The sequence below is a fragment of the Physella acuta genome, unplaced genomic scaffold (assembly GCF_028476545.2).
Source record: "Physella acuta isolate Inbredline_101_S28 unplaced genomic scaffold, ASM2847654v3 ptg000629l, whole genome shotgun sequence".
Taxonomy (NCBI): Eukaryota; Metazoa; Mollusca; class Gastropoda; family Physidae; genus Physella; species Physella acuta.
In genome coordinates, this window is record NW_026732148.1 from 93,062 (window position 1) to 110,167 (window position 17,106).

Here is a 17,106-nt window from a genome sequence, read left to right on the forward strand (position 1 = left end):
CTAACCAAAGAGTGGGATGTATACAAAAGCCTGCATCCTTATGTTTGTTGATGGGTCAGTGAAGTAGACCACAGAGTTTGTCGTAGTGTCGTACACAGCACCTGTCGAGGGTCAAATCGGTATCAGTATTTAACATCCTAACTCGACTTTATGAAATAAAGAAACAGGAAGTGGTTCATAAAGAAACTGAGAAGGTGAGGAAAGGAATTTACCTGTGATAGGATCGACCGCCAGGTTAGCTTCTAGCACGGGTCTATTGTTGGAATCAAACAATGTACTGACTCTCGCTCCATTGGAAACCGCTGTAAAAATCCCGTTCTGATACCTTAGGTTGGCAGGTGGCGTGTTGCCGGGTGATCTCATAGCCAGGAGCATTTTCAGGAGTCTATCGTCCATGTCATTACTGGTACCTATCATAATTTTAAAATCTTCAATAGAGAATTGTTTAGTATGTGGAACAATCACCGTTTTGCTGTACAGCTTTGATACGAGTGCTTTAATAAATCTTTAGTTCATATTATATTTATTTAGCAATAAAAGATCTTTCAGATCAGCGCTGGATTTTGAATTACAATTAACATAGTTATTAAAAATATGATAGATAGCTACCTCTCAATAACTGTCATAATAAGCTCGGTTGAGGTTGTGAGAAAATGTTCAACTTACACTGTACTACAGATTTAGATGGCGAACCGCCACCTTGAGGCGATACAAAGATGACGTTGATGTCTTTACCTCCAACATTTGCACCTGTACCATGCGTAAACATTAGTAAAATCTTTTATCACCATGCAGTTTTTTTTTTCTTCCTTTTTTTGTGTTGAATTTCGTAATATTCATCACGCAATATAGTTTTACATACAAAACTGAAATATAATGTATCTGAACTTTGTTCTAAAACTCACAAAAAATTACAATGACCAGGAAACATTTATAGCACTCACCAACTGACGGCGATTGAACACCTCCCACATACAAAGCTCTGGAACCAATCGGTCTAGTGCCAACTAGGCTTCGACCTGTAACACAACACATCAAGATACATCATAAAACACCACAACACATAACAAGACAACACATTGTAATACATTATAAAACATTACGGAACAATTAAACACAATACAGCACAAGACTTTTTGCATTTTAAATGAAAGACATTTTTAAAGTAATAAACATTATTTTCTTATATTTAATATGCTAGTTTAAAAATCAGCAACTAACCTATATAAGCAAATAACATTGGGGGTTATACCATGACCGATCGTATTTAAAAACTTTAAGCTATGTATCAAAAAATCAAGTTATACATCACAATCTAAACCAAAATGTATCGATACCACAAGCAAAATGATCTTAGCTCCATGTAATAAAATGTACCTCACCTGAGGTAAATCAACAAATGCCGTAGCGAGCCTTACCTGAGGGTGTAGGTGTAGCTATTGCCTGCACGTACGTGTTTGTCAAGGGGTTTAAAAACACAAGGACGTGGTTTGTTGTTGTGTCGTAAAGAAAACCTGAAGAATATTTTTTCTGACAGTTTTCTTGTTCATAAAATTTGTAGGTAGTAAATCTTTATTGTGAAATATATCTATTTTAAACTTGCCAGATTTAAATTTAGCTTTTAGGTTATAAAAAGTATCAAATTTGAAATCCCTACCTTAGAAACTGTATAAAACTATCTTTAACAACAAAATTTTTTTTTTATAAACAGATTTAAGCGACATGTCTTTTTAAAATTTGAGTAAACCATCATCTCTAAAAACAATCGAATTAGACATCTCTTACAAAATAGTTCTTTTAAAATAGTTTTAAAATTTAAATGTCAAATTAAATTAATTTATTTCATTTTATAATGGTCTTATAAGATTTGTTTACCAGTTATGGGATCAATCGCGACCTGCTGATAACCGACTACAATGGAATTATTTACTGCGTCCAGGAGCTCGGCAGATGCTCCATTTAAGGCTAAGATCTCGCCCGTGGTGCTGAGTCTCACAACATTGGGTGCCGCCACTGCAGGCAGGGGCGTCGTGAGAGTAGCAGTAGTGGTGGCGGTGGTGCCGGTTACGCTGGAGAGGAGTCTGAGTAGTATCAGCGTCTGAAACAAGCCACCGCCACTACTACCTCCGCCGAAAAGTCCGCTACTACCACCTCCGCCGAAAAGTCCGCTACTACCACCACCGCCGAAAAGTCCACCTCCGCCGAAAAGTCCGCCACTGTTCTGTGTATCTCTGTCACATCTTGTCGATGGGACTTTAGGATAAGTTAAAAAAAAAGTATCTATACAAAAAAGGCCAAGCAATCTAACATAGACTTCTAAAATTAGAAAAAAAAAGTTGATGAAAAGTAGGTTCAGTAGCCCCTACTTAAATCGTTTACTATCATGACATACATGTATTCGAAGTGTTATCTTCTTTTTATATTTGATAGTCTTGTGACAGATGAAGTAGAGCTCATCAGTTGTTTTTTTAATTTCAATAAATACATCGTGTGTTCAGCACCATAGACAATACATGCCCTGACTCAAGTCCTGCACATTAGAATAGTGTGAAGTAGAGATAATTCTGGAGCCATGGAACCGAACTAAAACCTCAAGTGTCAGTAGCGGTGTGCCCTTAGTACACAACACCGTCGACTCAAATACTATAAATCAGGTGGTTAAACAGAATTGTATCAATGTACAAGCTCTTGTGATCTTACAACCCCGAATATAACGCAATCATTAAACTTTAATAATGACGTTCTTTATCATAACATAAATAAGTTTCACACTTACCTAAAACTGCAGAAATTAAAAGAAAAAGTAATTTGAATTCTATTCGCATTTTATACAACAACAAAAATAATTCTTCGATCTATAATATAATGAATGAGTATGTAAAGAATCGAAACAAAACCAAGGCAGTCACTTGTTTTAAAGTGTTGCCGGTACAAAAAACTGGAGCTTAAGTAGCATAAAAAACAATAGCAAGGTGTAGCCATTATTTGACTCAACCACGAGAAACGACACTAGATAAACTTTTGTAGGCACGCTTTACTGCCCTGAAAGGAGGCTTAATCCCTCAGGTAGAGGGGATTATCATGAGAGGGGCAGGTAGCAGGTAAACACTAACTTTGTAAGTTTTGTTTTTGTTTACGGTCTGTCTGGGTCTGATGTTTAGGAGATTTCTTCAAGGATTTTAAAGAGAAATAAAGTACCCAAAAAGTAAAACAACAAACTTCTATTTTTGAATTTCTTTAAAGAACGTTACACAAATGTTCAGAAATACACAAAACTGTTAGTTAAAGGTAAAAAAAAAAAAGGTGACATCAAACAGTAAAGCAGTCCACAGGTGTCTATAGTTAACCCGGCGAGGTGAGTAGATTTCATTGTACTGGTAACAAAGGCGACTGGGACTGCCAGTTACCAAAACAAAAGTGAAGTATCCGTGTGACCTCATCGGTTTAAGTTATAAAAGCAAAACTTCAGTTCAAATATAGAATAATGATTTATATGCAGTGTTTCTTTCAAACTTTTTTCTCCTGGGTTGGGGGTGGAACTTGAAATTTTCCGGGGGGAGGGGGGGTATGGACACTGGTAAAAGTATGTGATTTCTATATACATTCTATATCATCACACATTTTTTTCTGTGAACTGACATACCTAGTTGATGAATAATGGGCATAGTGAGAATTTCATCAATAACTATTCATCATTCGTCACGATTCAGTTCTGATTTCATTGTTGTATTTGTAACTCTGATAGTAACATTACAATTCCGTTCTGGTGTGGTTTGTGGGAAATATAGACTTACTGCATGCGTGCTTGATTTCAGTGTCATATTGTTGACACATACACGTATCTATATGTACAACAGGCAATAAATCAAATTTGTTCACACTTCTGTTATTGAAGCTCAAATATCAAAAACATTCTGTCAGTGATTTATATATATATATATATATATATATATATATATATATATATATATATATATATATATATATATATATATATATATATATATATATGTGGTTCCATGACAAATGATCTCAGGACAAATGATCTCAGACAAACTATCTCACGGACAAATGATCTCAAGGACAAATGATCTCACAGACAAAAGATACCAGGAAAAAATATATCAGGACAAATAATATCATGGACAAATGATTTCAGACAAAATATCTCAGACAAAATATCTCACAGCAAAATTTTAATAGTATGTACGATAATTTTAGTTGATTTGAACTTTTTTTATTGACTGTCAATACGGTTTTTACATTTTTTTACGCGTAATAATTGTGAATAAAATGAATTTGTTAAAGTTAACAAAGCATCAAAAGATGTATTAAACTTAATCTTTTGATTTGATAACGTAAAAATTAAAACAAAATTACTCCTTTAACCTAAAAGGTATAATAAATTATACTGCATAAAACAAAGTAACCGTAGCTATACAACAAGAATGTTTAAAACACGCAATTTTTTTACTAAAATGTGAATGGGTCTTCGGGTTCGTATCCTAAAACTATTATTTTTATTGCCTCATTTTCCTATTTGTATTTAGCTTTTTTTTTAACTCTTCTATTTTCTTTTGAAATTTGTCAGTTCAAAAACAATATAATGTTTTTTTCTTTCAGAGAAGAATATTTAAAATTAATACTAGTAACAAAATAAATTAAATCAAATTTTTTTTGTAATTATAATAGAGAAAAAAATTAAAAAAAAAGTTTTTAGTAATTGTAAGTTTTAACTGCATAAGGGCTGCAACCTAATCAAGTACAGTGGGTTTATCCTCTTATATAAGCAAAGAAACTGCAAAGCTAAAGAGTCGCGAAGAAAGTACGATTACTTTATTCGGAAGGATTTAATATATTTGTTCACTATCTCTAAATTTTAAAATATTTACAGGCAGGCTTGTTCCGCTGACCACTTTGTTATTGTATGTTTTCGCTTTAGCAACCGATGCATGTCAAAAAGATACAATAAGAATAAATCGCATACACCGTTGAGCAGCTGAGATAAAAAAAATAAAACTATGTTTGTCAAGGTTTGTCTGTATTCAACCCTTTAACACACGGAGCAGATTTACAGTCAATATTTTAACAAAAGGTCTGAGAAAATAGGATGCTGCGGCGTCCGATATAAAGGTAAACAACTTTAAAATTTATAATGTGCGCATATTAGATAAGGGTAGACAGCTCATGTGTGGAGTTTGGATCGAGAATTTGCTTACGGTAGATACACAACTTTGATGAGTGTTGAGCAAAGATCTAAGACAACACCATTTGCACGAAACAAAAGTCCCTTGCTCAACATCTCAAACATAACACTAATGCCATCAAATAAAATACATTCCCTCAACATCTAAAACTTTCTGAAGAATAATAAACAGGAGTGTCATTGTACTTACTTACTCCAGGCACGTATAAGAGCTTGTATTTGATTGGCTGATATAACTGATGATTAAAAGGATAGCCCAACATTCAATTACATCGTATTTGAGCTTCATCCGTGTTCTGTTGCGATAGCAAAAATACGCCTGTTAGGGTTCTTAAAACTAAGCAACGTAATAGAAACATGGATTATTTAATTGGGACATTTATGGTTTTTTATCAAGGTATGTCCCATCAAAAGCAATAATTATCTTTATATGATTTATCAAATTTTGAATATTGTCATCCATAAATAACATCGGTATGTGCTTTTCGCAGTTGTGGTATCCTACAGTGAAGTCATCAACCACGACTACCATCTGATCAGCACTGAGCAGAAGATGATGTTACCACTGGACGAGCAGCACTACGCTGAGAGTCACGTGCACTGTGCTGCTAAATGTAGTACGAGCACCAACGAGTGCTACAATTTTATTTATGACGAGTCGACTCAAGTCTGTAGTCTGGGTAAGATTTCTACGCATAGTTAAAATAAAAAAAAAATACATTAATTTAAAGTTTGATTTTGCAATTTAACATTTTCATTAGGATTATTCAAGTATCAATTATTTATTTTAAATATCAGAAAACTCGTTTATTTTAAAACGGCCAATTTGAAAAAAAGGCCTCAATGCCTACTATTGTTGAATAGTATTGAACAAATTAATAAATAAATAAATGAATAAATGAATTTAGCTGATATGATTAAGTTACTTTACTTGCATTGAGATGTGTTTGCTACTATATAGAGATGGTTTTATAGAATCTCATATGGTTTAGAATTTACTTTGCCAGTATCCCCATGAAAACGTTTATGATAATGTTCAGGTTCTTCGTGTGCATGTACAGTTCAATGCATGTTATACATTTGTTTTGATATAAACACAATAAGGTATTGTCTAGGTTCAATCAATGTTTCCTTTCGCAAGTGAGGCTGAAACAAATTAGGGATATATTTATGCGAACAGAGAACCACATTATTTTATAGCCTTAGAGAGCCCTACCACATTACAAGTTGTCTATATGTTTTTAATTTCAATTTTGGGCTCTAGGACACTGGATCCTCCCGACACGGGCCATCAACCAGTCGACCAGTGACCTGAAGAGTAGCTCTACCATCTACACTAGAGGCAAGTCGTGTGATGTGAGGGAGGCTGTTACACCCATCTACAATGGCAGGATGGGTTCTTGTAACACTGCTGCATGCAAAGGTAGAACTGGTTTATTTGTAATCAAAATATGAAGCAAAACAAATTCTTTTGTTTGACAAACTAGTAATTTCCAGTGATTGTGAAATAAGAAACATTCCTTGCCAATGTATAATGCACACACACGCATAGCATACAGATATACACACACATACCACACACACACATATATATGTATATATGTATATATGTATATATATATATATATATATATATATATATATATATATATATATATATATATATATATATATATATATATATATACACATATATGCATATAATTTCTAATAATCGATTTAGTTTAATTAAAAGTCTATAGTTTAGCTAAAGTAGAACTTCCGTAAACGCAACATTAGAAGACGTAAAATGGATCAGTATAGAGTATAGTGCTAGTACTTCTTTCCTATTTTGAACTTTTAATCAGGTATATTGTTATTACGAGATCTGACGTTCTTAAAAGACACAAGAAAAGGTTTCCATATCTTTTATAAACATTTAAAATATGTAATAGAAACTCGATGACATTCAAACATAATTATACATGAAACACATTCCTAAATCTTAAAACAGGTAGCATCCAGGTAGCCAGTGCAAACAGCTACATCCCAAACACACAGAACGTGTACAAATCGTGCAATGATTTAAGGAACACAACGAACCCAAGACAGCTTTTACAACTACCGTCTGGTCTTATCGTCATGTGTGACACAGCCACAGACGGGGGCGGGTGGACAATTTTTCAACGTCGAATCTCCGGACTTGTGGACTTTTACCGCAACTGGACAACCTACAGGGACGGCTTTGGGGACTATGATATCGGCAATTTTTATCTGGGCAATGAAAACATTTACTGTCTCACTTCAAAAGAGAAGCATGTTTTAAGATTTGATATGACGTACAGACGATATAATTATTACGCATCTTATTCAACTTTCGACTTCTTGAATGAAAGTCTGGGTTACAAATTGTCTGTGACTGGCTATTCTGGCACCGCTGGGAACTCTATAGTGTTATACAACAACAACCAAATGTTTAGTACCTACGATGCAAGCATGGGCAACAGTCAACAGTGTGCTGTGGACTTCCACGGAGCCTGGTGGTACTCACAATGTCACATGACCAATCTAAATGGGCTGTGGGGAGACACACGTTTCGGTGTGGGCGTTATCTGGTATGGCGTAACTACAATGGTAAATAGTCTTGACAGTTGCGAAATAAAAATGAGACCGAAGTAGTAGTACACTTCCGGCAGAATTGAGACTTGTAGCTGTGTACACTGTAGAACAACGGCAGCAAAAATAAATGCACTAAATATGATATGTATTATGTTATAATCATCATTAAGAAACCAAATTATTTGATTACATGTGGAATTGGCAAATAGACAGCCGACTCAGAGGCTCTGAAAGAAGATCCCTCCAACGCATCCTCAGGATAAAGTGGGACGACAAAGTCCCGAACAAGGAAATATGGCGAAGGACAGGATTAAACGACATTGTCTCAGAAGTTGGAACGAGGAGATGGAGATGGCTGGGCCATGTCCTACGCATGAGCAAAAAAAGACTCCCCAACATGGCGCTGAAGTAGAACCCACCCGGAAAGAGAAGTAGAGGAAGACCACTGGGAACATGGAGGAGGGAGATGGAAGAAGAAGTACAGGCTACTGGCAAAACCTGGCATGAACTAAAGTGGCTCGCCCAGGACAGGGTGGAATGGCGGAGATTTGTTGTTGCCCTATACTCCACAGGGAGTGATGAGGATTAAGTAAGTAAGTAAGGAATTGGCAAAAATTTAAGAAAATGTATGATGATTTGTTTTTGGCCAAAAACAGCAAGATATTTTTGGTACATTTTAAAACCTACCTTACACTACATTTATAGATATTATGTAATAATTGTAATAATTAGAGTTATTATTAATACATATATTAAAAGTTGTAAATTAATTTTCCTTAACGTATTTCTGTGTATACACAATATATATATATATCTAATATATAAAGCTTAGTTCTGTATGTAATGCATTTGTATGTCGTTGGAATTGTACGAATTTAAGTGTTAGAAAATTATGGTGCGCATTTGTCTAAATTTATAAGCTAAAAAATTACTATTGAAAGTGTTGGGAAATAATTTTCATTTTTCAAATTATAGTAATAATTGTCGGCATGATCATTAACCACAAGTTTAAAAAAAAATATCATCTTTTACAAAAATTCTAATTATGTCTTTATTTAGTCCTATAGCACTTACTTCCCTTTGATAAATTAGGAAAAACACAATTACTTCCCTTTATAAAACCATTGCATTCCGTGAAAATAATTTACTTTTTAATTACTTTGTTTTGGTGTTGGGAAAAAAAATAATTACATAATTAGCGGGGATTGATCAAGTGCAAATGTTGTAGGTATTTTACGGATAAGCTTGGAGTATTAAAATTGTTTATTAAATTGAAATAGGCGTGTTCGTTTAAGTGAGTGCAAAAGACTGTGAATAAGTTGGGGTACTATAGTCGTTCATTAAGCTAAAACAGGTGATTCTGCCCCGGGCGTTTATGTTCGCGTTAGTGTTTTCTTTGTGTTTAGGTGGGTTTGCGTTAGTGGTTGCGTTTTAATTTGGTTCGTTTTTGTTCTTTCTTTTTTCGTTTTTGTTTGTGTTTTTTTTTGTTTGGGTTTGTATTTGTGTTTTTGGTTGGTTTTGCGTTTGGATTTGGTTTGTTTTCGTTTGCTTTTTTCGTTGATTTTTTTTTGTTGGTATTGGTGTTTATGGTTGGGTTTGTTGTTAGGTTTTTGTTTTCGTTTGCTTTTTTGTTTGTTTTTTCTTTGTGTTTGTATTGGTGTTTGTGGGTGTGGTTGTGTTTGTTGTTAAGTTTTTGTTTTCGTTTGTATTTGTAATTGTGTTAGCGTTATGTTTGCGTTTTGTTGTTTTGGTTTTGGTTGCTTGTGGTTTGGGTGGGCAATGCCGGGTTTATGATGATTACTAAACACACAGGTAATGGTCTTTAACAGAAAGGTTTTTCACAGAAGCCAGAGCAGGGCCTGGCCGGGACGGCTAGTATATATATATATATATATATATATATATATATATATATATATATATATATATATATATATATATATATATATATATATATATATATATATATATATATATATATATTTGAACTATGATGAAAACATCACCTCTTTCCATTGTGGACTGGCTCGGTGGCTCCCCAGAAAAAATTCTCAGTCGGTCCCCAGTAATGGCGCTGTTACAATAGTCCTATAAGTGTTCTGATTTTTAAAAACCAATGTGTTGGTATTTCTCCTTTTTACATTTCCATTCCTTGATTCTAAGTCGTAAAATTGAATTAGATCGGAAAAATGCACAAATAAAATTTAGATCTAGAGTTAAGGGCTCATTTAAAAATGTATCAGGCCCCATAGACACATCCAGTCCACCCATACCTGACAGTTTACACACTTTGCCATTGTTCATATCATTTTTTTTCAGTGGCAATTGTAGGGGTCGGCGTGGTCGAGTCGGTAAAGCTCAAGGTTGCTAAACCGAAAAGTCTCGAGTTCGAACCCTCGGGCAGATGAGGCTCGTTAGCTGGGGACAGCCACTCTGCTAGGAGAGACAACTCCAAAAATAAACAACTGCTGCCTTGTAGTTTGTTCTAGGTTGGAAGCAAATCCAAAAAGAAAAGCAGGCTGAAATCGGAGTCAATGGCCTCAGTGGCGCATAACCAGTTGACACGTACCGCTTAATTGTGTTGGAGGCGTGGTCGAGTCGGCAAAAAGCTCATGGTTGATAAATTCGAACAAAGTCTCGTGTTCAAACCCACTGGCAGATAAATCTCGATTCCCAACACTAATAATTGAGAACGAAGAAGAAGAAAGAAGAAGTGGCAATTGTAACGCTGAATGATTCAAAAGTTAAATTCACAATGTAAATTATTCACGGCCCTCTTTACACCTTTTTAGAAGGTAGCACGCAATAGGATTAGATATTAGCCCATTTGCGTCTGTATTTACTGCATGTTATCATTATCTTTGTCGCACTCTCAAATTTAATTTAATTATAATAAACCTATTCTCGAAAATAAAAAAAAATGGCTCTTAATTAAGTTTAAAAAATGATTTAGTATTTATTTGAGGTTTGTTTTAATTATAATAAACATATTTATGAAATTTAAATTTGTTTTTTAAGAATAATAAAGTGATTTCGCTTTTATTTTAAATTTGTTTTAATTATAATAAACACATTTCTGAAAATTTAAATTTGGTTTTTTGGTTTTGAAGTTTAAACAGTTTGATTTAGTATGTATTTATTTTTGTTTTGAAGACAGTTTGCCATAAACATTATTGTCTCATATTTATGAACAAAATGTTTGACACAGCTCTTGAGCGTTGCAAATTCATACAGCAGATAAAAGATTGGTATGAACGATACTGTCACACTTCAACCTTGCTTGTATTAGAAGACCTCTTAACAGAATAAGCAATTTTTTTTAGGCGAAGGAGAAATTGACGTTCAAAATTCCACCTCGAAGATGATAGGTTATTATGTTGATCGGTGCGAGCTCAGTCTTTTGATAGGTGAGTGGACTTGACCAGCAGACCATGGTCGTTACATATACTTGACATACAGGCGTATGTTGGTGTTGCCATGGCAACCATCCACACATTCCGTACCTAGTCTACAGCACATAGAGGTTTAAGTCCTAACAGAAAACAGTCACGTGTTATATATGTGATCAGAATTTTGACCTCGTCGGAGTTTTAAATATAATCTAGCAGGACCTTTTTCGATGCACAGTAAAGATAGTTGTATGATCTCTTCCATCTGAGGCTGTGCGTTATTTATTACTTGATCTCTAAAAGACAGTTTTGTTTTGATTTTTAATGAGAAAAGATCGTCGATTGTAAAAAAAAAGACGTTTAAACATAAGGCAGCACTATCACAAAGCGTTAGAAAACCTTAGCCAAGTAGGCTAAGATAAATAGATATGGAACAATTTTAGGAATGGAAACAAATTTTTTTTTAATTAAAAAAAAATCTTAAAAGCTATTCAAAAATAGATTTTTTTATCGCATATTTTCTATTTTAACCGTTTCCAATTTATCAGGAGAAAACTGTGTACTGGGAGATGGTAGTAGATATGGTAAGTCGTGTCTTTGTGTTGGTGATAACACTTGGTATTTAGAAGCAGAGAGTGTGTAGAGGATAACTTATGTAAATGTGTTTTTGTGGCGTCTGGATGTAAAAGACAAAAGTTGATCTTCATTGTGCTGAAAAAAATGCGAATGACACTTCGTAACATGGTTAACTGTACCGTATTGTATGGTGCGATCTTTTGTGTTGTATTGTGTTTTTTATTCAATTGTATGGTATCTTGTAGTGTTTTTGTTTCCTTCTGTTCTCTTTGTGTTGCTGTTTTTATTGTTTTCTGATGGTGTTTTTCTCCTTTTCTATTATCTTTGTTTGTGTTTGTTTTCTCCCTGCAGGTTCTATGTAGACCTAGTATGTCATAACTCCGATGTTTGTGAACTAACTGGACAAACTGAAAGCGTAGACAATTGTTACATGTAATGTGACCCAAAATAAGTAAACATTTTATAACGCTGCCTCCCTAAATAATATCACAATTTTATGTTGAATTTATATTCGATTCTCACAATTTGATTTTAAGACAGGGTTTTAGCAGCCAAGCCTTGCACAATCATAGAATATTTTATAATGATTTATAATTAGGAATAACTACCATGTCAGAATTTCTAATTTACATTTCTTAATGTTTGCAGATATTCGCCATACTTTCTCTTCCCCACCCCCCTCCCCTCAAACTATTTCTGTCAATGATACAGATTTCACTGCTCAATATTTGATTAGTAGTTTAACGTATTCGATTTACCAACCGATACATGATGTTGGAAATATAAAGAATTTAAATAAAAAAAACATACACCGTTCTACGCCTGATCTAAATTATTTAAACTCTTTTAAAATCTTCAACAAAGCTTACAAGTTTTTAATCCTCAAACAGACTGATTGATTTATAATCGATATCTTTAAACATCTAAACAGTGTGTTTTTTTATTGACATTGCTCTCAGCTATCTTGTGTACTAAATATTACAACAGTCGACACAAAGCTTTGAATGAAAAAGTAGTGCGGAGCCCAATAATGACAACATAGACATCAGAACAAAAGACCTTGTAATACATCTAAAGATTGAACAACTGGATTGACTATGTGGATTTACATTCTAAGGCGTATGAACACTCTCATTGTATTTGTTGCTGAAAAGGCGTAATAAATAAAGTTATTCGCCATTTTGAGATTCTGTTAGTAGAAATTCAGCCATGTTTCAAGACAATGGGATTTTTTATTTTTATTTTAGTCTTTTTTTACGAAAATATAAACAAAAATGAACACATACATTTAAAAATAGTTTTAAAAAAAGAAATAGAGAGTCATTATTTTATTTTTAAAATAACTTAAAATTTAAAGCAGTAAAAATTCACCACAGGTTTAACATGCTGGCGTTCCTACAGTGAAGTGATCACCCACGACTACCATCTGATCAACACTGAGCAGAAGATGATGTTACCACTGGCTCATACTACACATCACAGTCCATCTCATTCTCTTTACTTTTGTGACTTATGGCATTGGGGAAGTTAGGGGGGGGGGAATATTGTACAAAATTATGACTTCGATCACGATATATATATGTCCCCAGTGTAGGTATGATTATTGTGAGTTATTTTAACATTAAACTGCTTTTTTACGAACACGAATACTGTCATCTTAATTTTTGCTTTTTACATACACGTTACACGTTTTATGCTTGTTTTAAAAAAGTTTATGTTTTGATGTCAAGTCCTACATATGGTAGTCCACATGGAGCTGACCCCCCCCCACTCTGTATTGCACAAACTGGTAAACTGTAATATAAAGATGATACACTTAAAAATTATACCTCGATCAAAAATAGAGATTAAAAATTAAATTCCCACTATTTTTTCAAAGCCTGAAAAATTCTAATGCTCTTGCTACTGAGCGAAGATGCAATCAAGCATTGAAAATCTAGCTTTATAAATCTAACAAAGATTCGTCGCTTTACATGTTTGAAAACGATGCCAAACAACTTCTCTCAGCGAGATTGTATACAGTTTTAAATATTAATGGGTGTTGTTGAAAGTGGGGCTAGATTGGAAATACTGAAACAAATAGCAGCTATCATCTTAATTTAAAATGCGTGCGTAAGAATTAATGTATGGTAACTATTAAGAATCAAACACAAAACCAGCTGATAGATATATGGTTTTTGCCAGAATTTCGTTTCCTTACGCGTAGCATATATCAATCTGTTGCTTGGTTTACTCAAACTTTTTTTTAAGGCATACATCTTGAAGTGTGTAATTTACTGTTCCATTATTATTATGAGCATATAAGTAATAAGTAGATCCCATGGTTCAACAGATATTACAATATAACAAATGCAAAATGTCTTACAAATTTATTTAAAGTCTATCACAACAAATACAATTTAAATGAAAATTTATTTACAGTCTATCACATTTGTGTCATCATACAGACTACGTAATGCCTTCATTAATTCTAATGTTGATACATCGCTTTATACTTCTGTGGAGTTGCCAACCAAAGTCTACTTTATTAGATTTAAAAATGCGATAGTATAGAATGTACAAACATTTTTTTGCTGCAATTTCCATTTCAGGTGTTAGATTTAAAATTCTGTAAATAATTTTGTAAAAATCGTGTGAAGCGTTTTGTTAGAAAGTAGAGCGAGGCTGAATGATCGAGTACAATGCATTGAAATCAAAGACAGAGACATATTGTTGTGCCCATAAAACCTGTTGAATACGTAGGGCCTATATATTATAGATTGGACATTTTTGTATTCATGACCTTACAGCTTACAGGCCGATGTCAAGATTGGTAGGAAAACTTAGGTACTCCTCTGATCACTAATTAAACACTAGAGATAAAAGTATATTTTTATGTGAGCCTCATTTGCGATTGGTCTTGTTAGTCTTCTAATGTGAAAACTCGAATCCACAGGTTGTTTTTTTTACACGTCTCGACCAATAATGGAATTACAGGATCCGAGTGTTTTTATTTTTATTGCCTTTTTTGTGGGTAAGGTCCTAAAATACAACAGGCATTAACAATGATGTTCAAATTAGAAGTAATTTCATACCAGCTTAGTCTATTGCAAACTTGATGTGAATAATACCATTGTGATGATTATCTGTGGTTGCAGCTATCACTCACTGTGAAGTTAACAACCACGACTACCATCTGATCAGCACTGAGGAGAAGATGATGTTACCACTGGACGAGCAGCACTACGCCGAGAGTCAAGTGCACTGTGCTGCTAAGTGTAGCACGAGCTCTAACGAGTGCTACAACTTTATTTACAATAAGACGAGCAAGTCATGCAGCCTGGGTAAGTTTACTTACAGTATTCACACATTACTCCAAAACGTAATGAAAATTAGATCTGTGATTCTCTTGTACACGGATATAACGGATCGAGAAGTGCTCCTAAAACATGAAGAAGAATAGAGTATTTCTAACAAACTCATGTTAGACTAAAGAGTTTATGCCAGGATTTCGCTTCCTGCACTGGTGTATCGCGTCACCTGGCTTCGATTTGGGTAAGTTAGGACATGGGACGAACTAAAACATCCAGCCCAAGCACATAAGTCGTGGCTTTCGGTATTTAGATCCTAGATTCTCAACTAAACTGAATGGACCTATTCATGTGAACCCTGGAGAAGCTTTTTGTCAGATCCACAATTTTACAGCCGTTTTAATTTTTGGGCGGCTCCATCCAGCTGGCCGATGACAGACAAACAATCCTTTCTGACAAATTTGTATTGGAGGATTTCACTGTATTCTTGCTATATTGTCTTCTTATTTACACATAATATCATCCCCTCCACCAGCAATACTTACGTTGTGTTTATCTAGAAGGTTCTGACACGTGTTGGCATTGAATAACGTTCAGGCCAACTTACCACCACAGTAGGCTGTAAGCTGCTGTTGGTGATAGCCTGTGGCGTACCGCTAGAAAATCTACTCCCTTAACATCTCACCTGTTAGTGAACGGGAAGTTGTATGTGGCGTCCATGCTAATCTACAGTAGGCCAACACTTGGCCCAGGATCGAGGCCATAGGACGTCACGCGAAGCAGATTTTCTAAAAATAGATCGGGTAGAAATATGAGCTAGATAACCGCAGGGACAAAGTAGAATATTTTAAAATTTGTGTCAGAAATCAAATTCAACGACATCTTATTTGCAATACATTTTTCAATATTGCGACCTCTGTTAATTGATATAATTAAATTATCTATCTTCACTAGGACACTGGATTCTATCAACAGTAGATATCAACCAGTGGATTAGTGACATAAAAAGTAGCAACACAATCTACACCAGAGGCAAGTCCTGTGATGCGAGGGTAGCTGTTACACCTATAGGCAACGGAAGGATGGGCTCCTGCAACACTGCTGCATGTAAAGGTATAGCAAGATTTCAAGATTTCTGCCAATATAAAAAAAATATATCAAGTCTTTCCAAATAAAACTTACATGTGTATGATTTGTTAGTAGTAAAAAAAATTAACTTCTTTGGCATAATATAATAAATTGTTCTCTGTTACATCAATTACCCGCCGCCGGATGAATTACCTTTTGTTCATTAGTATCAGTAACTACCTCTTTGTCAATTAGGCCCTTTTAATACACCCTGCCACTTTTTAAAACCTCAGTAAATTACCATGTGGAAAGTGTAATCACAATTTGCAAACGAAATGTCCATATAGTTAATTATCTATTGAATAACCAGATTTTCTCACAAATATAGAAACAACGAGAAAAATGGCCCGTTGAGGAAGGATACAACGGGCGCTAGGTTGATAGTGCTGTCTATTTTCTCGGTACTTTATTTATACAAAATATAGTCATAGGCATATCCCTAAACCATGCACCTAATCTCATTCATGACAAAAGTCGCATTTAGAGTTTCTTTCAGGCAACTCTACTTGGGAGAAGGGGGCTTCGCCCCCCTCCCCCCTCCCTCCCACACATACACTCCAAAACATGTCTACAGTCCCATTCAACGAAATATAATTATATACTTTTTTCCAGTGTCCGCCCCCTCCCAGAAAATTCTACCCCCGCCCTTGAAAATTCAAATACCCCCACCCCTCTCCGGGGAGGAAAGAGTCTGAAAGAAACACTGGTCGCATTTGTAGATCATACAAACTAAAGGAAGAATCTGGGCGGGGCTTCGCCCCTACCGGAAGAGATGCTTGAAAAAAAAACCTGCACGCTAAACACTTTTTAGATTAGAAAAAGTTCCACCCTCCGGGGAGGAAAAAGTCTGAAAGAAACACTGGTGTCGCGCTTAGCCACTACCCGAAGAATTGCATTAAAGAAATTGCAAGAAAACCAC

The 17,106-nt window shown here is 34.7% G+C and overlaps 1 protein-coding gene across 1 annotated transcript; it reads right to left on the minus strand.

The window, feature by feature from the left end:
- Window positions 1-3,665, minus strand: LOC131948198 (uncharacterized). Its single transcript, XM_059309737.1, has 7 exons — window positions 3,644-3,665; window positions 1,876-2,253; window positions 1,419-1,514; window positions 945-1,019; window positions 667-750; window positions 213-410; window positions 1-101 (listed from the first exon to the last, which is right to left on the minus strand). The coding sequence occupies exons 1-7, from the start codon at window positions 3,663-3,665 to the stop codon at window positions 1-3; spliced, it is 954 nt and encodes a 317-aa protein (XP_059165720.1).
- Between the last annotated feature and the right edge of the window lie 13,441 nt (window positions 3,666-17,106).

Coding starts and splice junctions, on each gene's coding strand:
- LOC131948198 (XM_059309737.1), bottom strand. CDS start 3,665: ATGCCCATTATTCATCAACTAG. Junction 2,254..3,643: donor GCCCATTATTCATCAACTAG/GTATGTCAGTTC, acceptor CTTATCCTAAAG/TCCCATCGACAAGATGTGAC. Junction 751..944: donor TGTTCAATCGCCGTCAGTTG/GTGAGTGCTATA, acceptor CGCATGGTACAG/GTGCAAATGTTGGAGGTAAA.